The 25268-nt window shown below is 48.1% G+C and overlaps 1 protein-coding gene across 1 annotated transcript in view; it reads right to left on the bottom strand.

The window, feature by feature from the left end:
* The window catches only part of MARK1 (microtubule affinity regulating kinase 1), a 721120-nt gene that overhangs the window by 14433 nt on the left and 681419 nt on the right, over window positions 1-25268 (bottom strand). The window contains exon 14 of the mRNA XM_063919434.1: window positions 5161-5205. Within this exon, the coding sequence (XP_063775504.1) occupies window positions 5161-5205 (45 nt within the window). The remainder of the gene's footprint in view (window positions 1-5160; window positions 5206-25268) is intronic.

Here is a 25268-nt window from a genome sequence, read left to right as displayed (position 1 = left end):
GCCAAGAAGCCAATCCATCCTGCACGCAGGTGAGTTCACTTCTTCTCCCCTAAGTCCCTCGTTGCAGTGATCCTGTTGCCAGCAGGACTCACTGTAAAATAAAAAACCTAAGCTAAACTTTCTTTCTAAGCAGCTCTTTAGGAGAGCCACCTAGATTGCACCCTTCTCGGCCGGGCACAAAAATCTAACTGGCTTGGAGGAGGGTCATAGGGGGAGGAGCCAGTGCACACCACCTGATCGGAAAGCTTTACTTTTGTGCCCTGTCTCCTGCGGAGCCGCTATTCCCCATGGTCCTTTCAGGAACCCCAGCATCCACTAGGACGATAGAGAAAGGAAGTAGAGCGTGTGAGAGTGGAAGAGAGGGAAGGTGAGTGTGAGGGAGGGAGAAAGGAAGGAGAGCGTGTGAGAGTGGAAGAGAGGGAAGGTGAGTGTGAGGGAGGGAGGGAGAAAGGAAGGAGAGCGTGTGAGAGTGGAAGAGAAGGAAGGTGAGTGAGGGAGAAAGGAAGGAGAGCGTGTGAGAGTGGAAGAGAGGGAGGGTGAGAGTGGAAGAGAGGGAGGATGAGTGTGAGGGAGGGAGAAAGGAAGGAGAGTGTGTGAGAATGGAAGGAAGGGAAGGTGAGTGTGAGGGAGGGAGAAAGGAAGGAGAGCGTGTAAGAGTGGAAGAGAGGGAAGGTGAGTGTGAGGGAGGGAGGGAGAAAGGAAGGTGAGTGTGTGAGAGTGGAAGAGAGGGAAGGTGAGTCTGAGGGAGTGAGAAAGGAAGGAGAGTGTGTGAGAATGGAAGAGAGGGAAGGTGAGTGTGAGGGAGTGAGAAAGGAAGGAGAGCGTGCGAGAGTGGAAGAGAAGGAAGGTGAGTGTGAGGGAGGGAGAAAGGAAGGAGAGTGTGTGAGAATGGAAGGAAGGGAAGGTGAGTGTGAGGGAGGGAGAAAGGAAGGAGAGCGTGTGAGAGTGGAAGAGAGGGAAGGTGAGTGTGAGGGAGGGAGAAAGGAAGGAGAGCGTGTGAGAGTGGGAGAGAGGGAAGGTGAGTGTGAGGGAGGGAGAAAGGAAGGAGAGTGTGTGAGAATGGAAGGAAGGGAAGGTGAGTGTGAGGGAGGGAGAAAGGAAGGAGAGCGTGTGAGAGTGGAAGAGAGGGAAGGTGAGTGTGAGGGAGGGAGAAAGGAAGGAGAGCGTGTGAGAGGGAAGGTGAGTGTGAGGGAGGGAGAAAGGAAGGAGAGCGTGTGAGAGTGGAAGAGAAGGAAGGTGAGTGTGAGGGAGTGAGAAAGGAGGGAGAGCGTGTGAGAGTGGAAGAGAGGGAAGGTGAGTGTGAGGGAGGGAGAAAGGAAGGAGAACGTGTGAGAGTGGAAGAGAGGGAAGGTGAGTGTGAGGGAGGGAGAAAGGAAGGAGAGCGTGTGAGAGTGGAAGAGAGGGAAGGTGAGTGTGAGGGAGGGAGAAAGGAAGGAGAGCGTGTGAGAGTGGAAGAGAGGGAAGGTGAGTGTGAGGGAGGGAGGGAGGGAGGGAGAAAGGAAGGTGAGTGTGTGAGAATGGAAGAGAGGGAAGGTGAGTGTGAGGGAGTGAGAAAGGAAGGAGAGCGTGTGAGAGTGGAAGAGAAGGAAGGTGAGGGTGAGGGAGGGAGAAAGGAAGGAGAGCGTGTGAGAGTGGAAGAGAGGGAAGGTGAGTGTGAGGGAGTGAGAAAGGAAGGAGAGCGTGTGAGAGTGGAAGAGAAGGAAGGTGAGGGTGAGGGAGGGAGAAAGGAAGGAGAGCGTGTGAGAGTGGAAGAGAGGGAAGGTGAGTGTGAGGGAGGGAGAAAGGAAGGAGAGCGTGTGAGGGAGGGAGAAAGGAAGGAGAGCGTGTGAGAGTGGAAGAGAAGGAAGGTGAGTGTGAGGGAGTGAGAAAGGAAGGAGAGCGTGTGAGAGTGGAAGAGAGGGAAGGTGAGTGTGAGGGAGGGAGAAAGGAAGGAGAGCGTGTGAGAGTGGAAGAGAGGGAATGTGAGTGTGAGGGAGGGAGGGAGAGCGTGTGAGAGTGGAAGAGAGGGAAGATGAGTGTGAGAGTGGAAGAGAGGGAAGATGAGTGTGAGGGAGGGAAAAAGGAAGGAGAGCGTGTGAGAGTGGAAGGAAGGGAAGGTGAGTGGAAGAGAGGGAAGGTGAGTGGAAGAGAGGGAAGGTGAGTGTGAGGGAGGGAGGGAGGGAGAGAAACGGTTTGGCATATACCTTATAGTAGGCACATGTAAGACAATATTTAAATTTGCACAATATGATTCCTAAATGTTTCATACTGTACAGTATACTCATGTTAGAACACACCAATCTACATAATATACATACAGCAGATGCAGGTAGGTTAAGTCACAAGGCATTTACAGTACATTGTGCTAAATGTCACCTAAACACTCCAGATCTGGTTTTAAAAAGTTTACAGTGCCTTGCTAAAGTATTCACCCCCCTTTGTATTTTTCATGTTTTTGTTGCCTCACAACCTGGAATTAAAATGGATTGTTTGAAGGTTTGTATCATTTCATTCACAGAACACGGCTACAACTTTGAAGATGTTTTTGTTTTTTTATTGTGACGCAATCAACAAATAGGACAAAATAACAGAAAACTTCAGCGTACATAACTATTCACCCCCCCTAAAGTCAGTACTTTGTAGAGCCACCTTTTGCGGCAATTAAAGCTGCAAGTTGCTTTGGATAAGTCTCTATGAGCTAGCCACATCTTGCCACTGGGATTTTTGTCCATTCCTCAAGGCAAAACTGCTCCAGCTCCTTCATGTTGGATGGTTTCCGCTTGTGAACAGCAATCTTCAAGTCTGACCACAGATTCTCAATTGGATTGAGATCTGGGCTTTGACTAGGCCATTCCAACACATTTAAATGTTTCCCCTTAAACCACTCGAGTATTGCTTTAGCAGTATGCTTCGGGTCACTGTCCTGCTGGAAGGTCAACCTCCGTCCCAGTCTCAAATCACAGGCAGACTGAAACAGGTTTTGCTCAAGAATATCCCTGTATTTAGCACCATCCATCTTTCCCTCGACTCGAAACAGTTTCCCAGTCCCTACTGCTGAAGAACATCCCCACAGCATGACGCTGCCACCACCATGTTTCACTGTGGGGATGGTGTTCTTGGGGTGATGGATGTATTGGGTTTGCGCCAGACATAGCGTTTTCCTTGGTGGATGAAAAGTTCAATTTTAGACTCATCTGACCAGAGCACCTTCCTCCATACATTTGGGGAGTCGTCCACATGCCTTTTGGTAAACTCAAAACGTGCCTTCTTATTTTTAACACTAGGTAATGGCTTTTTTCTGGCCACTCTTCCATAAAGCCCAGCTCTATGGAGTGTACGGCTTATTGTGGTCACATGTGCAGATACACCAGTCTCTGCTGTGGAACTCTGCAGCTCCTTCAGGGCTACCTCTGGTCTCTGTGCTGCACCTGCCCCTCTGATTAATACTCTCCTTGCCCGGTCTGTGAGTTTTGGTGGCCGGCCCTCTCTTGGCAGGTTTGTTGTGGTACCATGTTATTTCCATTTGAAGATGATGGATTTGATGGTGCTCCGGGAGATCATCAAAGATTTGGATATTTTTTTATAACCCAACCCTGACTTGTACTTCTCAACAACTTTGTCCCTGACTTGTTTGGAGAGCTCCTTGGTCTTCATTGTGTAATGCCTCTTGCTTAGGGGTGTTGCAGCCTCTGGGGCCTTTCAGAAAAGGTGCATTTATACTGACAGGTCATGTGACACTTATGGGCCCTACACACTGGTTGATACCAGTGAAAGATATGAACGAGATACCGTTCATATCTTTCAGTGTGTAGGCACCAGCGATGAACGATGCGCGGCTCCGCGCTCGTTCATCGCTGGTGCCGGCTTGTTTAAACATGCAGGCCAATATGGGCAATCTCGTCCATATTAGCATGCAGTGCTATGGAGCCGGGTGACGGGGGGGAGTGAAGAAACTTCACTTCCCCCGCCGCCGGGTTGCCCGTCTGCCACCGGGCGGCGGGTTGCTAGGTGTGTAGGGCCCTTTAGATTGCACAGAGGTGGACCTCATTTCACTAATTATGTGACTTCTGAAGGTAATTGGTTGCACCAGAACTTTTGAGGGGCTTCATAGCAAAGGGGGTGAATACACATGCACATGCCAACTGTAACATTTTTATTTATAAAAATTATTTTTTATATAAATTTTTCTCATTTCACTTCACCAACTTAGTCTATTTTGTGCAGATCCATCACATAAAATTTCCGATTAAAAAAATAAATTACAGGTTGTATTGTAACAAAATAGGTAAAAAGCCAAGGGGGGTGAATACTTTAGCAAGGCACTGTATATGTATTTATCACTAATCATTATTATCAGTGTATTTTTCCTGATTATGTGCCAGTAAAATCTATACTGCTGGCTGATTTATGAGGATTTAGGAACAATTTTATATTGTATACAAGGAGGTGTTTTTAAGCATCATTGTCCCCTTTAAGAGCGAATGTGAGCAGCGCAGGAAAGAAGAACTTAAATACAACATGAAATCATCGTATTATCCACATTACTGTATGTAAATTGTATTACTAAAGGCGCAATCCCTCACTGTGTTTTCACCACCAGTATTTTACACGTCGTCATCAGTACAAAATCATGTCACAACACAAAAAATAATTCTTACTTCAAAGATGAATCTCTTATTACTCCCCCCAACCTGCCCACCCACAGAATGAAAAAAGTGGATATGGCCAATCCTAGAAGACCAGCACCAAAACCGGACAATAATTGTGACTCCATAGTGGCGAACTCCGAGACGTGGTCTAAAGGCTCTCTGCCCACTTATCACGTGCCATGTGACTGTGGTTACCATGGTGGTCCATGACACTATGCCTAATTAGAAGTCATTAATTAGCAAATACTTATATCTCTCCCTGCTGTGTTGCTATTCTGGGAGAACAGGGTGAGCAAGGAATACAAACCAGTGGATGACACAAAGACATTTTTTACCTTAACATATATTGTTTTTGCCATGATGTGCTACTATGAATCACAAAGTTTATGTTTCTCTATCACGGGATAGCACCTTTAAGGCTGAAGAAAGATTTAATAGAAAAATAAAGTGCACATTAAAGCTACAGGAAAACAAGACAGACATTGCAGCGTTGGGGGGGGGGGATACAAAGAAAAGTAGGTCAGCTCCTCACCTTGAGGTCTCTGTTCTGACACTTGCTTCACCTTCACTTGGATCCCTAAAAACAAAGTCAAGGTTCAGATTCAATTGTAAGCCGCAAACATGTAGCAAGAGATTTCATGTGCGGAAGGAACGTTTACTACCCTTTACCAACCATCTATAGGTGATTGCTACTTTACAGCACGCCTGTCTCAATATCCTCTAGCATTCTGTTTGCTGCATAGCACCTTGTGCACGCTGTAAACAAGGAAACACTTATCTGGTTCTCCATGACAATTATCCATATTATCTAATGGGGTTCTCCATGACAATTATCCATATTATCTAATGGGGTTCTCCATGACTATTATCCACATTATCTAATGGGGTTCTCCATGTTGTCATGTTATCTAATGGGGTTCTCCATGACAATTATCCATATTATCTGATGGGGTTCTCCATGACAATTATCCATATTATCTGATGGGGTTCTCCATGACAATTATCCACATTATCTGATGGGGTTCTCCATGTTGTCATGTTATCCATATTATCTAATGGGGTTCTACATGTTGTCATGTTATCCATATTATCTGATGGGGTTCACCATGACAATTATCCGTATTATCTAATGGGGTTCTCCATGACAATTATCCATCTTATCTAATGGGGTTCTCCATGACAATTATCCATATTATCTGGTGGGGTTCTCCATGACAATTATGCATGTTATCTGGTGGGGTTCTCCATGACAATTATCCATGTTATCTGATGGGGTTCTCCATGACAATTATCCATATTATCTGATGGGGATTTCCATGACAATCAATTAATATACTAGGAGAGCTGAATTTGGCTACAGAGACCATAACCCTGCACTGCGGTGTGTGGTGCTGCTCAGTATAAGGGGGCACCTTCGTTACTAGTACATTAGGATAATTATATATGTGAAATAAATATATATATATATATATATATATATAGATTAGTAAAATAATCAGGTCAGTCAGAATGAAACAGTCTTAAGCCTATGTAGCTTAAAATCACTTCTCTAGTCAAAAGAGAGTGAAATGCACCAGTGTCCTTTTTTCAATAGAACCGCAGCTCCCCCGCCGTCATAAATAACCCGGAATTCCACGGGAAGGCAGATATCTAAAAAGAAAGACAGGGGGGGCGCTCCATAGTGCAGAATCAATTTTTAATTATAAAAGCACACTAGCACTGCAGTTTAAAACACAGCGATATATGCCCGTACCAGAACAAACTCCGCTGTGGGCTTAATACCACATGATATATAACACGTGGCTTGCTGACGTGTGTGGTCGTGCCCCCTCCTGCCTCGGTGGTTATCGACGGGTGACGGTGTCCCGACGTGCGGCGGCTGTATCCAGCGGTCCAGCGGCACGGGGCTGAGGTCCTGTCTCAGGAGATCTGCCGGAGGTTTGGAGAAATTGCCGGGGGCATTTGTGTTATATATCATGTGGTATTAAGCCCACAGCGGAGTTTGTTCTGGTACGGGCATATATCGCTGTGTTTTAAACTGCAGTGCTAGTGTGCTTTTATAATTAAAAATTGATTCTGCACTATGGAGCGCCCCCCCTGTCTTTCTTTTTAGATATATATATATATATGTGTAACAAAAAGACACTTAATGAATAGTACCTCTACTCAGAAAAGTTTTACCTAATAAAACCAATGATTTGGGTCCTGAATCTCACTGGAATAACCATAGATACTGAACTTCTAGTTCTAGTTAAATCTTCTTCAGAACCCTAAAACTCACTGCTGCCATGACTACCTAGAAATGTCTGTATCCTTGGATGTAACCATGGCTACACATGACAATTTGTAACATGATGAATTTGGCTACAGAGACCATAACCCTGCACTGCGGTGTGTGGTGCTGCTCAGTATAAGGGGGCACCTTCGTTACTAGTACATTAGGATAATTATATATGTGAAATAAATATATATATATATATATATATATATGTAACAAAAAGACACTTAATGAATAGTACCTCTACTCAGAAAAGTTTTCATAACATGATATATAATTCATAATATATATAATTATATAATTCATAACATGATAACATGACAATTACCCATCTTATCGAATGGGGTTCTCCATGACAATTATCCATCTTATCTAATGGGTTCTCTATGACAATTATCCATCTTATCTAATGGGGTTCTCTATGACAATTATCCATCTTATCTAATGGGGTTCTCCATGACAATTATCCATCTTATCTAATGGGGTTCTCTATGACAATTATCCATCTTATCTAATGGGGTTCTCCATGACAATTATCCATCTTATCTAATGGGGTTTTCCATAACAATTATCCATCTTATCGAATGGGGTTCTCCATGACAATTATCCAAATTATCTGATGGGGTTCTCCATGACAATTATCCATATTAATGCAGGTCATTGAGCTCTCTCTTGGTCAGACAGTAGAGCTGCAATGTGCTGGGGATAGAGTGAGAGATCACCCCAGTACAAAAGCCAGAATGTGTTCTGTATACCTGTCAGCACTACGGCAGTAATGGATAATGTGGGTTCGGTATCAAAAGCTGGTGGTCGGGATGCCGGTGGTCACATGACCGACAGCGGCATCTCGACAATGAAGATCCCGACTTGGGAGCGGTACATATGTTTATTCCCCCCCCCCCCCCCCCCCCGCACACACCCTCAGTGCACATGACCGCTGGGATGCTAAACGCATCCCTTACATACAGTAGGTACACAAGCAAACCGCCTGAAAATCATGCGGAAGTGCCTGGTGAAAGGTACACTTGAAGTTAATTGAGCTAAATAAGGAACACTCAGAGGGTAACTCCAACCAAAATGACATTGCATAATTAAAATAATTAGGTTGGATACAACAGCTCACTGGAATAACGTCTGATATTTAATGTATAGACATTCTATCCAAAGTAAATTGGTGAAAACAAAATACAAACTTTGCCACCATGGTTGCATATCTAAACTTACTTAGCAACATGTGTAGCCATGGTTACATCCAAGGATACAGACATTTCTAGGTAGTCATGGCAGCAGTGAGTTTTAGGGTTCTGAAGAAGATTTAACTAGAACTAGAAGTTCAGTATCTATGGTTATTCCAGTGAGATTCAGGACCCAAATCATTGGTTTTATTAGGTAAAACTTTTCTGAGTAGAGGTACTATTCATTAAGTGTCTTTTTGTTACATATATATATATTTATGTCACATATATAATTATCCTAATGTACTAGTAACGAAGGTGCCCCCTTATACTGAGCAGCCCCACACACCGCAGTGCAGGGTTATGGTCTCTGTAGCCAAATTCAGCTCTCCTAGTATATTACTACAGGATCAGTATGGTGAGCGGGATCCTGACGGCATCCACAGTAACTGAAATCAACACCCACAAATCCAGCCTTCATTGTAGGATTAGAGGCCATTGCAGTAACACAAATCCAGCCTTCATTGTAGGATTAGAGGCCATTGTAGTAACACAAATCCAGCCTTCATTGTAGGATTAGAGGCCATTGCAGTAACACAAATCCAGCCTTCATTGTAGGATTAGAGGCCATTGCAGTAACACAAATCCAGCCTTCATTGTAGGATTAGAGGCCATTGTAGTAACACAAATCCAGCCTTCATTGTAGGATTAGAGGCCATTGCAGTAACACAAATCCAGCCTTCATTGTAGGATTAGAGGCCATTGCAGTAACACAAATCCAGCCTTCATTGTAGGATTAGAGGCCATTGTAGTAACACAAATCCAGCCTTCATTGTAGGATTAGAGGCCATTGCAGTAACACAAATCCAGCCTTCATTGTAGGATTAGAGGCCATTGCAGTAACACAAATCCAGCCTTCATTGTAGGATTAGAGGCCATTGCAGTAACACAAATCCAGCCTTCATTGTAGGATTAGAGGCCATTGCAGTAAAACAAATCCAGCCTTCATTGTAGGATTAGAGGCCATTGCAGTAACACAAATCCAGCCTTCATTGTAGGATTAGAGGCCATTGCAGTAAAACAAATCCAGCCTTCATTGTAGGATTAGAGGCCATTGCAGTAACACAAATCCAGCCTTCATTGTAGGATTAGAGGCCATTGCAGTAACACAAATCCAGCCTTCATTGTAGGATTAGAGGCCATTGCAGTAACACAAATCCAGCCTTCATTGTAGGATTAGAGGCCATTGCAGTAAAACAAATCCAGCCTTCATTGTAGGATTAGAGGCCATTGCAGTAACACAAATCCAGCCTTCATTGTAGGATTAGAGGCCATTGCAGTAACACAAATCCAGCCTTCATTGTAGGATTAGAGGCCATTGCAGTAACACAAATCCAGCCTTCATTGTAGGATTAGAGGCCATTGCAGTAAAACAAATCCAGCCTTCATTGTAGGATTAGAGGCCATTGCAGTAACACAAATCCAGCCTTCATTGTAGGATTAGAGGCCATTGCAGTAACACAAATCCAGCCTTCATTGTAGGATTAGAGGCCATTGCAGTAAAACAAATCCAGCCTTCATTGTAGGATTAGAGGCCATTGCAGTAAAACAAATCCAGCCTTCATTGTAGGATTAGAGGCCATTGCAGTAAAACAAATCCAGCCTTCATTGTAGGATTAGAGGCCATTGCAGTAACACAAATCCAGCCTTCATTGTAGGATTAGAGGCCATTGCAGTAAAACAAATCCAGCCTTCATTGTAGGATTAGAGGCCATTGCAGTAACACAAATCCAGCCTTCATTGTAGGATTAGAGGCCATTGCAGTAAAACAAATCCAGCCTTCATTGTAGGATTAGAGGCCATTGCAGTAACACAAATCCAGCCTTCATTGTAGGATTAGAGGCCATTGCAGTAAAACAAATCCAGCCTTCATTGTAGGATTAGAGGCCATTGCAGTAACACAAATCCAGCCTTCATTGTAGGATTAGAGGCCATTGCAGTAAAACAAATCCAGCCTTCATTGTAGGATTAGAGGCCATTGCAGTAACACAAATCCAGCCTTCATTGTAGGATTAGAGGCCATTGCAGTAACACAAATCCAGCCTTCATTGTAGGATTAGAGGCCATTGCAGTAACACAAATCCTGCCTTCATTGTAGGATTAGAGGCCATTGCAGTAAAACAAATCCAGCCTTCATTGTAGGATTAGAGGCCATTGCAGTAACACAAATCCAGCCTTCATTGTAGGATTAGAGGCCATTGCAGTAACACAAATCCAGCCTTCATTGTAGGATTAGAGGCCATTGCAGTAAAACAAATCCAGCCTTCATTGTAGGATTAGAGGCCATTGCAGTAAAACAAATCCAGCCTTCATTGTAGGATTAGAGGCCATTGCAGTAAAACAAATCCAGCCTTCATTGTAGGATTAGAGGCCATTGCAGTAACACAAATCCAGCCTTCATTGTAGGATTAGAGGCCATTGCAGTAAAACAAATCCAGCCTTCATTGTAGGATTAGAGGCCATTGCAGTAACACAAATCCAGCCTTCATTGTAGGATTAGAGGCCATTGCAGTAAAACAAATCCAGCCTTCATTGTAGGATTAGAGGCCATTGCAGTAACACAAATCCAGCCTTCATTGTAGGATTAGAGGCCATTGCAGTAACACAAATCCAGCCTTCATTGTAGGATTAGAGGCCATTGCAGTAAAACAAATCCAGCCTTCATTGTAGGATTAGAGGCCATTGCAGTAACACAAATCCAGCCTTCATTGTAGGATTAGAGGCCATTGCAGTAAAACAAATCCAGCCTTCATTGTAGGATTAGAGGCCATTGCAGTAAAACAAATCCAGCCTTCATTGTAGGATTAGAGGCCATTGCAGTAAAACAAATCCAGCCTTCATTGTAGGATTAGAGGCCATTGCAGTAACACAAATCCAGCCTTCATTGTAGGATTAGAGGCCATTGCAGTAAAACAAATCCAGCCTTCATTGTAGGATTAGAGGCCATTGCAGTAACACAAATCCAGCCTTCATTGTAGGATTAGAGGCCATTGCAGTAAAACAAATCCAGCCTTCATTGTAGGATTAGAGGCCATTGCAGTAACACAAATCCAGCCTTCATTGTAGGATTAGAGGCCATTGCAGTAACACAAATCCAGCCTTCATTGTAGGATTAGAGGCCATTGCAGTAACACAAATCCAGCCTTCATTGTAGGATTAGAGGCCATTGCAGTAAAACAAATCCAGCCTTCATTGTAGGATTAGAGGCCATTGCAGTAAAACAAATCCAGCCTTCATTGTAGGATTAGAGGCCATTGCAGTAAAACAAATCCAGCCTTCATTGTAGGATTAGAGGCCATTGCAGTAACACAAATCCAGCCTTCATTGTAGGATTAGAGGCCATTGCAGTAAAACAAATCCAGCCTTCATTGTAGGATTAGAGGCCATTGCAGTAACACAAATCCAGCCTTCATTGTAGGATTAGAGGCCATTGCAGTAAAACAAATCCAGCCTTCATTGTAGGATTAGAGGCCATTGCAGTAACACAAATCCAGCCTTCATTGTAGGATTAGAGGCCATTGCAGTAACACAAATCCAGCCTTCATTGTAGGATTAGAGGCCATTGCAGTAACACAAATCCAGCCTTCATTGTAGGATTAGAGGCCATTGCAGTAAAACAAATCCAGCCTTCATTGTAGGATTAGAGGCCATTGCAGTAACACAAATCCAGCCTTCATTGTAGGATTAGAGGCCATTGCAGTAACACAAATCCAGCCTTCATTGTAGGATTAGAGGCCATTGCAGTAACACAAATCCAGCGTTCATTGTAGGATTAGAGGCCATTGCAGTAACACAAATCCAGCCTTCATTGTAGGATTAGAGGCCATTGTAGTAACACAAATCCAGCCTTCATTGTAGGATTAGAGGCCATTGCAGTAAAACAAATCCAGCCTTCATTGTAGGATTAGAGGCCATTGCAGTAACACAAATCCAGCCTTCATTGTAGGATTAGAGGCCATTGCAGTAACACAAATCCAGCCTTCATTGTAGGATTAGAGGCCATTGCAGTAACACAAATCCAGCCTTCATTGTAGGATTAGAGGCCATTGCAGTAACACAAATCCAGCCTTCATTGTAGGATTAGAGGCCATTGCAGTAACACAAATCCAGCCTTCATTGTAGGATTAGAGGCCATTGCAGTAACACAAATCCAGCCTTCATTGTAGGATTAGAGGCCATTGCAGTAACACAAATCCAGCCTTCATTGTAGGATTAGAGGCCATTGCAGTAACACAAATCCAGCCTTCATTGTAGGATTAGAGGCCATTGCAGTAACACAAATCCAGCCTTCATTGTAGGATTAGAGGCCATTGCAGTAAAACAAATCCAGCCTTCATTGTAGGATTAGAGGCCATTGCAGTAACACAAATCCAGCCTTCATTGTAGGATTAGAGGCCATTGCAGTAACACAAATCCAGCCTTCATTGTAGGATTAGAGGCCATTGCAGTAACACAAATCCAGCCTTCATTGTAGGATTAGAGGCCATTGCAGTAACACAAATCCAGCCTTCATTGTACGATTAGAGGCCATTGCAGTAACACACTGATTATTAGGTGGCTCATAAATCTTTCCTTTCATTACAACTGGAACAGTCATTTCACAATCTAAAACTGAAAAACCAGAATCTCCTGTATATTTGTCCAAATCTGTGACTCATTTCCTAACGCTGGGCGTGGCTAAGGGTGGTCTTCAGTTTGCTGGCTGACGGGATCCCGGCGCACAGTATACCGGCACCGGAATCCCAACAGCCGCCATACCGACACTTTTTCTCCCTCTTGGGGGTCCACGGCCCCCATGGAGGGAGAATAGATAGCTCCACCGTGCCCGCAGCATGGCGAGCGAAGCGAGCCCACAAGGGGCTCATTTGCACTTGCCCTGCTGTCAGTATGCCGGCGGTCAGGATTCAGGCGCCGGTATGCCGGTCGCCGGGAGCCCGGCCACCGGCATACCCTACTACACCCGTGGCTAGGAGCTCTCATTGGGTTAGCGCAAGGTCTATCACACCCAGCCCACAGCTGATTGGCCGAGAAGCACCCTCCCAAACAGTTTACATCCAATGGGAGGCTCTGGCCTTTGCCTGCTGTGTATGAGATGAGAGAATAGGTAATATTCTGGCTACACCACTAGATTGCGGCAGAGAAACACCGGTACAGACAGACCTGCACTGGACAGATAAGAATAAGATGCTACAGCATTTTTACCGTTATGTAAATATTAGCAGGGAGCAAAGAATGGTATGTGTGTCTGTAATGTTACACTGAGTGCAGGGGAAACGTGAGAACAGTAGTGTGTAACGCTGAGTGCAGGGGAAACGTGAGAACAGCAGTGTGTAACGCTGAGTGCAGGGGAAACGTGAGAACAGCAGTGTGTAACGCTGAGTGCAGGGGAAACGTGAGAACAGCAGTGTGTAACGCTGAGTGCAGGGGAAACGTGAGAACAGCAGTGTGTAACGCTGAGTGCAGGGGAAACGTGAGAACAGCAGTGTGTAACGCTGAGTGCAGGGGAAACGTGAGAACAGCAGTGTGTAACGCTGAGTGCAGGGGAAACGTGAGAACAGCAGTGTGTAACGCTGAGTGCAGGGGAAACGTGAGAACAGCAGTGTGTAACGCTGAGTGCAGGGGAAACGTGAGAACAGCAGTGTGTAACGCTGAGTGCAGGGGAAACGTGAGAACAGCAGTGTGTAACGCTGAGTGCAGGGGAAACGTGAGAACAGCAGTGTGTAACGCTGAGTGCAGGGGAAACGTGAGAACAGCAGTGTGTAACGCTGAGTGCAGGGGAAACGTGAGAACAGCAGTGTGTAACGCTGAGTGCAGGGGAAACGTGAGAACAGCAGTGTGTAACGCTGAGTGCAGGGGAAACGTGAGAACAGCAGTGTGTAACGCTGAGTGCAGGGGAAACGTGAGAACAGCAGTGTGTAACGCTGAGTGCAGGGGAAACGTGAGAACAGCAGTGTGTAACGCTGAGTGCAGGGGAAACGTGAGAACAGCAGTGTGTAACGCTGAGTGCAGGGGAAACGTGAGAACAGCAGTGTGTAACGCTGAGTGCAGGGGAAACGTGAGAACAGCAGTGTGTAACGCTGAGTGCAGGGGAAACGTGAGAACAGCAGTGTGTAACGCTGAGTGCAGGGGAAACGTGAGAACAGCAGTGTGTAACGCTGAGTGCAGGGGAAACGTGAGAACAGCAGTGTGTAACGCTGAGTGCAGGGGAAACGTGAGAACAGCAGTGTGTAACGCTGAGTGCAGGGGAAACGTGAGAACAGCAGTGTGTAACGCTGAGTGCAGGGGAAACGTGAGAACAGCAGTGTGTAACGCTGAGTGCAGGGGAAACGTGAGAACAGCAGTGTGTAACGCTGAGTGCAGGGGAAACGTGAGAACAGCAGTGTGTAACGCTGAGTGCAGGGGAAACGTGAGAACAGCAGTGTGTAACGCTGAGTGCAGGGGAAACGTGAGAACAGCAGTGTGTAACGCTGAGTGCAGGGGAAACGTGAGAACAGCAGTGTGTAACGCTGAGTGCAGGGGAAACGTGAGAACAGCAGTGTGTAACGCTGAGTGCAGGGGAAACGTGAGAACAGCAGTGTGTAACGCTGAGTGCAGGGGAAACGTGAGAACAGCAGTGTGTAACGCTGAGTGCAGGGGAAACGTGAGAACAGCAGTGTGTAACGCTGAGTGCAGGGGAAACGTGAGAACAGCAGTGTGTAACGCTGAGTGCAGGGGAAACGTGAGAACAGCAGTGTGTAACGCTGAGTGCAGGGGAAACGTGAGAACAGCAGTGTGTAACGCTGAGTGCAGGGGAAACGTGAGAACAGCAGTGTGTAACGCTGAGTGCAGGGGAAACGTGAGAACAGCAGTGTGTAACGCTGAGTGCAGGGGAAACGTGAGAACAGCAGTGTGTAACGCTGAGTGCAGGGGAAACGTGAGAACAGCAGTGTGTAACGCTGAGTGCAGGGGAAACGTGAGAACAGCAGTGTGTAACGCTGAGTGCAGGGGAAACGTGAGAACAGCAGTGTGTAACGCTGAGTGCAGGGGAAACGTGAGAACAGCAGTGTGTAACGCTGAGTGCAGGGGAAACGTGAGAACAGCAGTGTGTAACGCTGAGTGCAGGGGAAACGTGAGAACAGCAGTGTGTAACGCTGAGTGCAGGGGAAACGTGAGAACAGCAGTGTGTAACGCTGAGTGCAGGGGAAACGTGAGAACAGCAGTGTGTAACGCTGAGTGCAGGGGAAACGTGAGAACAGCAGTGTGTAACGCTGAGTGCAGGGGAAACGTGAGAACAGCAGTGTGTAACGCTGAGTGCAGGGGAAACGTGAGAACAGCAGTGTGTAACGCTGAGTGCAGGGGAAACGTGAGAACAGCAGTGTGTAACGCTGAGTGCAGGGGAAACGTGAGAACAGCAGTGTGTAACGCTGAGTGCAGGGGAAACGTGAGAACAGCAGTGTGTAACGCTGAGTGCAGGGGAAACGTGAGAACAGCAGTGTGTAACGCTGAGTGCAGGGGAAACGTGAGAACAGCAGTGTGTAACGCTGAGTGCAGGGGAAACGTGAGAACAGCAGTGTGTAACGCTGAGTGCAGGGGAAACGTGAGAACAGCAGTGTGTAACGCTGAGTGCAGGGGAAACGTGAGAACAGCAGTGTGTAACGCTGAGTGCAGGGGAAACGTGAGAACAGCAGTGTGTAACGCTGAGTGCAGGGGAAACGTGAGAACAGCAGTGTGTAACGCTGAGTGCAGGGGAAACGTGAGAACAGCAGTGTGTAACGCTGAGTGCAGGGGAAACGTGAGAACAGCAGTGTGTAACGCTGAGTGCAGGGGAAACGTGAGAACAGCAGTGTGTAACGCTGAGTGCAGGGGAAACGTGAGAACAGCAGTGTGTAACGCTGAGTGCAGGGGAAACGTGAGAACAGCAGTGTGTAACGCTGAGTGCAGGGGAAACGTGAGAACAGCAGTGTGTAACGCTGAGTGCAGGGGAAACGTGAGAACAGCAGTGTGTAACGCTGAGTGCAGGGGAAACGTGAGAACAGCAGTGTGTAACGCTGAGTGCAGGGGAAACGTGAGAACAGCAGTGTGTAACGCTGAGTGCAGGGGAAACGTGAGAACAGCAGTGTGTAACGCTGAGTGCAGGGGAAACGTGAGAACAGCAGTGTGTAACGCTGAGTGCAGGGGAAACGTGAGAACAGCAGTGTGTAACGCTGAGTGCAGGGGAAACGTGAGAACAGCAGTGTGTAACGCTGAGTGCAGGGGAAACGTGAGAACAGCAGTGTGTAACGCTGAGTGCAGGGGAAACGTGAGAACAGCAGTGTGTAACGCTGAGTGCAGGGGAAACGTGAGAACAGCAGTGTGTAACGCTGAGTGCAGGGGAAACGTGAGAACAGCAGTGTGTAACGCTGAGTGCAGGGGAAACGTGAGAACAGCAGTGTGTAACGCTGAGTGCAGGGGAAACGTGAGAACAGCAGTGTGTAACGCTGAGTGCAGGGGAAACGTGAGAACAGCAGTGTGTAACGCTGAGTGCAGGGGAAACGTGAGAACAGCAGTGTGTAACGCTGAGTGCAGGGGAAACGTGAGAACAGCAGTGTGTAACGCTGAGTGCAGGGGAAACGTGAGAACAGCAGTGTGTAACGCTGAGTGCAGGGGAAACGTGAGAACAGCAGTGTGTAACGCTGAGTGCAGGGGAAACGTGAGAACAGCAGTGTGTAACGCTGAGTGCAGGGGAAACGTGAGAACAGCAGTGTGTAACGCTGAGTGCAGGGGAAACGTGAGAACAGCAGTGTGTAACGCTGAGTGCAGGGGAAACGTGAGAACAGCAGTGTGTAACGCTGAGTGCAGGGGAAACGTGAGAACAGCAGTGTGTAACGCTGAGTGCAGGGGAAACGTGAGAACAGCAGTGTGTAACGCTGAGTGCAGGGGAAACGTGAGAACAGCAGTGTGTAACGCTGAGTGCAGGGGAAACGTGAGAACAGCAGTGTGTAACGCTGAGTGCAGGGGAAACGTGAGAACAGCAGTGTGTAACGCTGAGTGCAGGGGAAACGTGAGAACAGCAGTGTGTAACGCTGAGTGCAGGGGAAACGTGAGAACAGCAGTGTGTAACGCTGAGTGCAGGGGAAACGTGAGAACAGCAGTGTGTAACGCTGAGTGCAGGGGAAACGTGAGAACAGCAGTGTGTAACGCTGAGTGCAGGGGAAACGTGAGAACAGCAGTGTGTAACGCTGAGTGCAGGGGAAACGTGAGAACAGCAGTGTGTAACGCTGAGTGCAGGGGAAACGTGAGAACAGCAGTGTGTAACGCTGAGTGCAGGGGAAACGTGAGAACAGCAGTGTGTAACGCTGAGTGCAGGGGAAACGTGAGAACAGCAGTGTGTAACGCTGAGTGCAGGGGAAACGTGAGAACAGCAGTGTGTAACGCTGAGTGCAGGGGAAACGTGAGAACAGCAGTGTGTAACGCTGAGTGCAGGGGAAACGTGAGAACAGCAGTGTGTAACGCTGAGTGCAGGGGAAACGTGAGAACAGCAGTGTGTAACGCTGAGTGCAGGGGAAACGTGAGAACAGCAGTGTGTAACGCTGAGTGCAGGGGAAACGTGAGAACAGCAGTGTGTAACGCTGAGTGCAGGGGAAACGTGAGAACAGCAGTGTGTAACGCTGAGTGCAGGGGAAACGTGAGAACAGCAGTGTGTAACGCTGAGTGCAGGGGAAACGTGAGAACAGCAGTGTGTAACGCTGAGTGCAGGGGAAACGTGAGAACAGCAGTGTGTAACGCTGAGTGCAGGGGAAACGTGAGAACAGCAGTGTGTAACGCTGAGTGCAGGGGAAACGTGAGAACAGCAGTGTGTAACGCTGAGTGCAGGGGAAACGTGAGAACAGCAGTGTGTAACGCTGAGTGCAGGGGAAACGTGAGAACAGCAGTGTGTAACGCTGAGTGCAGGGGAAACGTGAGAACAGCAGTGTGTAACGCTGAGTGCAGGGGAAACGTGAGAACAGCAGTGTGTAACGCTGAGTGCAGGGGAAACGTGAGAACAGCAGTGTGTAACGCTGAGTGCAGGGGAAACGTGAGAACAGCAGTGTGTAACGCTGAGTGCAGGGGAAACGTGAGAACAGCAGTGTGTAACGCTGAGTGCAGGGGAAACGTGAGAACAGCAGTGTGTAACGCTGAGTGCAGGGGAAACGTGAGAACAGCAGTGTGTAACGCTGAGTGCAGGGGAAACGTGAGAACAGCAGTGTGTAACGCTGAGTGCAGGGGAAACGTGAGAACAGCAGTGTGTAACGCTGAGTGCAGGGGAAACGTGAGAACAGCAGTGTGTAACGCTGAGTGCAGGGGAAACGTGAGAACAGCAGTGTGTAACGCTGAGTGCAGGGGAAACGTGAGAACAGCAGTGTGTAACGCTGAGTGCAGGGGAAACGTGAGAACAGCAGTGTGTAACGCTGAGTGCAGGGGAAACGTGAGAACAGCAGTGTGTAACGCTGAGTGCAGGGGAAACGTGAGAACAGCAGTGTGTAACGCTGAGTGCAGGGGAAACGTGAGAACAGCAGTGTGTAACGCTGAGTGCAGGGGAAACGTGAGAACAGCAGTGTGTAACGCTGAGTGCAGGGGAAACGTGAGAACAGCAGTGTGTAACGCTGAGTGCAGGGGAAACGTGAGAACAGCAGTGTGTAACGCTGAGTGCAGGGGAAACGTGAGAACAGCAGTGTGTAACGCTGAGTGCAGGGGAAACGTGAGAACAGCAGTGTGTAACGCTGAGTGCAGGGGAAACGTGAGAACAGCAGTGTGTAACGCTGAGTGCAGGGGAAACGTGAGAACAGCAGTGTGTAACGCTGAGTGCAGGGGAAACGTGAGAACAGCAGTGTGTAACGCTGAGTGCAGGGGAAACGTGAGAACAGCAGTGTGTAACGCTGAGTGCAGGGGAAACGTGAGAACAGCAGTGTGTAACGCTGAGTGCAGGGGAAACGTGAGAACAGCAGTGTGTAACGCTGAGTGCAGGGGAAACGTGAGAACAGCAGTGTGTAACGCTGAGTGCAGGGGAAACGTGAGAACAGCAGTGTGTAACGCTGAGTGCAGGGGAAACGTGAGAACAGCAGTGTGTAACGCTGAGTGCAGGGGAAACGTGAGAACAGCAGTGTGTAACGCTGAGTGCAGGGGAAACGTGAGAACAGCAGTGTGTAACGCTGAGTGCAGGGGAAACGTGAGAACAGCAGTGTGTAACGCTGAGTGCAGGGGAAACGTGAGAACAGCAGTGTGTAACGCTGAGTGCAGGGGAAACGTGAGAACAGCAGTGTGTAACGCTGAGTGCAGGGGAAACGTGAGAACAGCAGTGTGTAACGCTGAGTGCAGGGGAAACGTGAGAACAGCAGTGTGTAACGCTGAGTGCAGGGGAAACGTGAGAACAGCAGTGTGTAACGCTGAGTGCAGGGGAAACGTGAGAACAGCAGTGTGTAACGCTGAGTGCAGGGGAAACGTGAGAACAGCAGTGTGTAACGCTGAGTGCAGGGGAAACGTGAGAACAGCAGTGTGTAACGCTGAGTGCAGGGGAAACGTGAGAACAGCAGTGTGTAACGCTGAGTGCAGGGGAAACGTGAGAACAGCAGTGTGTAACGCTGAGTGCAGGGGAAACGTGAGAACAGCAGTGTGTAACGCTGAGTGCAGGGGAAACGTGAGAACAGCAGTGTGTAACGCTGAGTGCAGGGGAAACGTGAGAACAGCAGTGTGTAACGCTGAGTGCAGGGGAAACGTGAGAACAGCAGTGTGTAACGCTGAGTGCAGGGGAAACGTGAGAACAGCAGTGTGTAACGCTGAGTGCAGGGGAAACGTGAGAACAGCAGTGTGTAACGCTGAGTGCAGGGGAAACGTGAGAACAGCAGTGTGTAACGCTGAGTGCAGGGGAAACGTGAGAACAGCAGTTAACGCTGAGTGCAGGGGAAACGTGAGAACAGCAGTGTGTAACGCTGAGTGCAGGGGAAACGTGAGAACAGCAGTGTGTAACGCTGAGTGCAGGGGAAACGTGAGAACAGCAGTGTGTAACGCTGAGTGCAGGGGAAACGTGAGAACAGCAGTGTGTAACGCTGAGTGCAGGGGAAACGTGAGAACAGCAGTGTGTAACGCTGAGTGCAGGGGAAACGTGAGAACAGCAGTGTGTAACGCTGAGTGCAGGGGAAACGTGAGAACAGCAGTGTGTAACGCTGAGTGCAGGGGAAACGTGAGAACAGCAGTGTGTAACGCTGAGTGCAGGGGAAACGTGAGAACAGCAGTGTGTAACGCTGAGTGCAGGGGAAACGTGAGAACAGCAGTGTGTAACGCTGAGTGCAGGGGAAACGTGAGAACAGCAGTGTGTAACGCTGAGTGCAGGGGAAACGTGAGAACAGCAGTGTGTAACGCTGAGTGCAGGGGAAACGTGAGAACAGCAGTGTGTAACGCTGAGTGCAGGGGAAACGTGAGAACAGCAGTGTGTAACGCTGAGTGCAGGGGAAACGAGAACGAGAACAGCAGTGTGTAACGCTGAGTGCAGGGAAACGTGAGAACAGCAGTGTGTAACGCTGAGTGCAGGGGAAACGTGAGAACAGCAGTGTGTAACGCTGAGTGCAGGGGAAACGTGAGAACAGCAGTGTGTAACGCTGAGTGCAGGGGAAACGTGAGAACAGCAGTGTGTAACGCTGAGTGCAGGGGAAACGTGAGAACAGCAGTGTGTAACGCTGAGTGCAGGGGAAACGTGAGAACAGCAGTGTGTAACGCTGAGTGTAGGGGAAACGTGAGAACAGCAGTGTGTAACGCTGAGTGCAGGGGAAACGTGAGAACAGCAGTGTGTAATCTGCAATAGGAGGCACCACGGACTACTTACATCACGGGCAGGCAGAGAGGACTTTGCTTTGGAAACAAGACCGCCAGGTGTGATGACCGTTTGGGAGTCGCCTTGCTGCCGAGGATCCACCCACACACACAACGGAGTCAGGCGGCTGGGGCAGGAGTGCTGGCGCTACTGCCGCTGTGTATGCGCTCACAATTTCCCTTACTCTTTAATTACAGCGGCTGTATGGCAGGTGTATATACCGCTAAGCTCCCATAGCTCCACACGCGGATATGGCCCCGTAGCAGCTATATACACGTCTGTATAAACACTCAGTGCTCCTATAATGACAACAGCGGCCCCATATCATCTGTGTGCACACTCATCTGCCCTTCTGGGATCATCATTAGCTTGCGCCATTAATAGAGTTGTCGCCTCTAAATGGCAACAAAGAGCTCTTGGAAACGTGCACCCGCCCCCCTGCACACGCGCCTCCCCCACGGCACCACCATATCAGCCCCTCCCTCACCCACGGTGGCTCCGGACTCCTTCCCCAATCCGCGGAACCCCTGCACCCGGCCCTCCCGTACCCACGGCACCAACGCATCCGCCCCTCCTCCACCCACGGTGGCTCCGGACTCCCTCCTCAACCCGCGGCAACTAGGGACCCCCTCCCCCATCCGCATCTCCCACGCACCCACCACTTCACCTACTCGCTGATTCATCGTGCGCTGTTCACGTTGTCGCAATGGGCTATAGCCCCTTAACCATCGCACGCCCTTTTTCCGTGCACTATTTACCCACTCACAAAAATAGGATTTTGGTACTTACCAGGTAAATCCTTTTCTTTGAATCCATAGGGGGCACTGGAGTACTCTTGGGATATGGACGGGCTTCCGTAGGAACAGCACTGAATATTTAAATTTAGAACACTCCACCCCTCCATATCCCCGAGTACCTCAGTGTTTTTTACTGAGCCGAACAGGAACTATAGAGAGGTTGACAATGGAGTATTACATATAACATAACGGACAATAACGAAGTTGACACATAACGTTACTGACAACTAAACAGTTGACACCCTAACCAGCACTTGTAATTTGAACCAGTCGGTGAAAGTGTTACCATAAGATCCTCAGAACTCACCACAACTACGTAAAACTGCTCTGGGTGGGCGTCCAGTGCCCCCTATGGATTCAAAGAAAAGGATTTACCTGGTAAGTACCAAAATCCTATTTTCTTTATCATCCACTAGGGGTCACTGGAGTACTCTTGGGACGTACCAAAGCTTCCCCCGTGGGCGGGAGAGCTGTTTGGCACTTGTAACACTAGGCGGCCGAAGCTAGATGCTGATGCCGCAAACGTATCAAACTTGTAAAAGCGCACAAACGTGTGCACTGAAGACCATGTAGCCGCACGGCAAAGCTGCGTCGTAGAAGCTCCTCGACCAGCTGCCCATGAAGTTCCCACAGAACGTGTGGAATGAGCGGTTACTGATGTAGGCGGTTGTAACCTAGCATGAAGGTAAGCCTGACGTATGGTCAGTTTTATCCATCTGGATAAGGTTTGTTTAGACGCTGGCCAACCCATCTTGGCAGCATCATAGAGAACAAACAACGTATCCGTCTTACGAACTGTAGACGTTCGGGATACATAAACGCGTAATGCGCGTACCACATCCAGAGTTCCAGAATGTGCTGTTAACACAGGAACTACTATTGGTTGATTGATGTGAAAAGATGACACTACCTTTGGTAAGAAAGCGGGATTCGTCCGAAGTTCCGCTCTGTCATCATGAAACACCAAATACGGTGACTTGCATGACAAGGCACCCAAATCCGAAACACGCCTTGCCGAAGCTAAGGCTAGAAGAAAAATTGTTTTCCAAGTGAGAAACTTTATATCCACTTGCTGTAAGGGTTCAAAATATGAAGACTGTAAGAACTCTAAAACCAGATTCAAGTCCCATGGCGCTGTAGGTGGAATGAATGGAGGCTGTACTCTGAGGACACCTTGGAGAAAAGTGCGTATAGACGGCAATAGAGCCAATCGTCTTTGAAAGTAAATTGACAAAGCAGAGACCTGCACCTTTAGTGTAGATAAACGCAGTCCTCCATCTAACCCTGTTTGTAGAAACAACAAAAGGCGGGATAACTTGAAAGATGATGTCGGAAACTTCCGAGCTTCACACCAACCTATATAGGCACGCCATATTCTGTAATAATGAGCTGCCGTAACCGGCTTCCTAGCTCGTAACATGGTTGGTATAACCGAATCTGGAATGCCCTCTCTTCTTAAGAGGGCGGTCTCAACAGCCACCCCGTCAAACGCAGCCGCGCTAAATCGGGGTAAAGGAACGGACCCTGTTGTAACAGGTCTGGGCGTAGTGGGAGCGGCCAAGGATCGTCTGCGAGTAGTCCTCGGAGATCCGAGAACCAAGCTCTCCGAGGCCAATGAGGCGCCACTAGTATGACCGTGACAGACTCTCTTTTGATCCGTTTTAGCACCAGAGGGAGCAACGGAAACGGTGGAAACAGATACACAAGACTGTACGGCCATGCGACAGTGAGAGCATCCACCGCCACTGCCTTTGGATCTCTTGTTCTGGACACATACTGGAACGTTTGGTGATTGTGTCGAGACGCCATCAGGTCCACCTGAGGATAACCCCATCTCTGAACCAACATGTGAAACACTTCTGGATTTAATGCCCATTCGCCTGGATGAAAATCCCGACGACTGAGATAATCCGCTTCCCAGTTGTCCACTCCCGGAATGAACACGGCCGACAACATCACCTGGTGGCATTCCGCCCAATTGAGGATACGAGCTACTTCCCGCATTGCCATGCGGCTTCTCGTTCCTCCTTGTTTGTTGATGTATGCGACTGCCGTCGCATTGTCTGACTGCACTTGGACAGGCTGAGAGCGAAGCATGTGCACTGCTTGTCGTAGCGCATTGTAAATTGCGCGGAGTTCCAGGACATTTATAGACAGCAATTTTTCGTGATCCGCCCAGAGACCCTGGAGCTGACAATTTTGAATTACCGCTCCCCAACCTCTGAGACTGGCGTCCGTAGTTAGAATTATCCAATTCCAGCCTCCGAACCGTCTTCCTGCGGTTAAATTGTGTTCCTTGAGCCACCAGAGCAGAGATACTCTTGCCCTTGGCGACAACCTCACCCTGTGGTGAATCTGCAGATGCGAGCCCGACCACTGGGCGAGCACATTCAGTTGAAATGGACGCGAGTGAAATCTTCCGAACTGAAGCGCTTCGAAAGCTGCCACCATTGTGCCTAAGAGGCGAATGCACAAGTGTACCGACACTGTGCGTGGCTTGAGCACTAATTGTACTAGATGGCGTAGAATTTGTACTTTCTGCTGTGGTAGGTAAATTCTTTGATTGACCGTATCGAGAATCATACCTAGGAATTGAAGGCGTTGAGACGGAATTAGATGTGATTTCTTGAAGTTGACAATCCAACCGTGGTGAACCAGTACATCGTATGTTAGCAGCGCATGTTGGAGAAGTATCTGTTGAGACGGAGCTTTGATGAGCAAATCGTCTAAATACGGAACTATTGTCACTCCCAGGGATCTGAGATGAGCTATCATCACAGACATCACTTTGGTGAATACCCGAGGCGCTGATGACAGGCCAAACGGTAGAGCCTGAAACTGGTAATGGTTCTGGCGTATTGCAAACCGTAAGAATCTCTGATGAGGCTGCCAAATTGGAATGTGTAAGTACGCATCCTTGAGATCTAGCGCAATCATAAATTCCTTTGGCTCTAAACCCGCAATCACCGAACGCAGAGACTCCATTTTGAATCTGTAGTAAGTTACGTACTGATTGAGACCCTTTAAGTTCAATATTGGTCTGACTGAGCCATCCGGCTTCGGTACTACAAACAGACTTGAATAGTAACCCTGACCCTGTTGGTGTACAGGGACCGGAATCAAAACTGCTGAATCCAGTAGGGACTGAATGGCAATTTGCAGAACCATCCTCTTGTCGTCCGACAGAGGCAATCTTGTCTTGAAAAACCGCAGAGGCGGAAGACAGTCGAACTCTATTTTGTAACCTTTTAACACTAAATTGCGGATCCACCCATCCGCGGATGTGTGGAACCACGCCAAATGGAACGTCTGAAGGCGTGCTCCCACAATCGGAGAACCGAGATGGGCTGGTAGCCCGTCATGCCACTGGCTTGTCGGTAACCTTAGCGTCCTGGCGAGTTGTGTTGGTTTGTTGGAAACCACGTCCGCGACCACGTCTAGCAGGCGTGGCTGTTCCTCTGCCACGTCCTCGAAAGGACTGAGGTCTAAAGGATTTGAACGAAGGTCCAGCGTACCTCCTTCTTGATA

The sequence above is a fragment of the Pseudophryne corroboree genome, chromosome 4 (genome assembly GCF_028390025.1).
Source record: "Pseudophryne corroboree isolate aPseCor3 chromosome 4, aPseCor3.hap2, whole genome shotgun sequence".
NCBI lineage: Eukaryota > Metazoa > Chordata > Amphibia > Anura > Myobatrachidae > Pseudophryne > Pseudophryne corroboree.
This window is presented reverse-complemented; position numbering and strand designations above follow the sequence as displayed.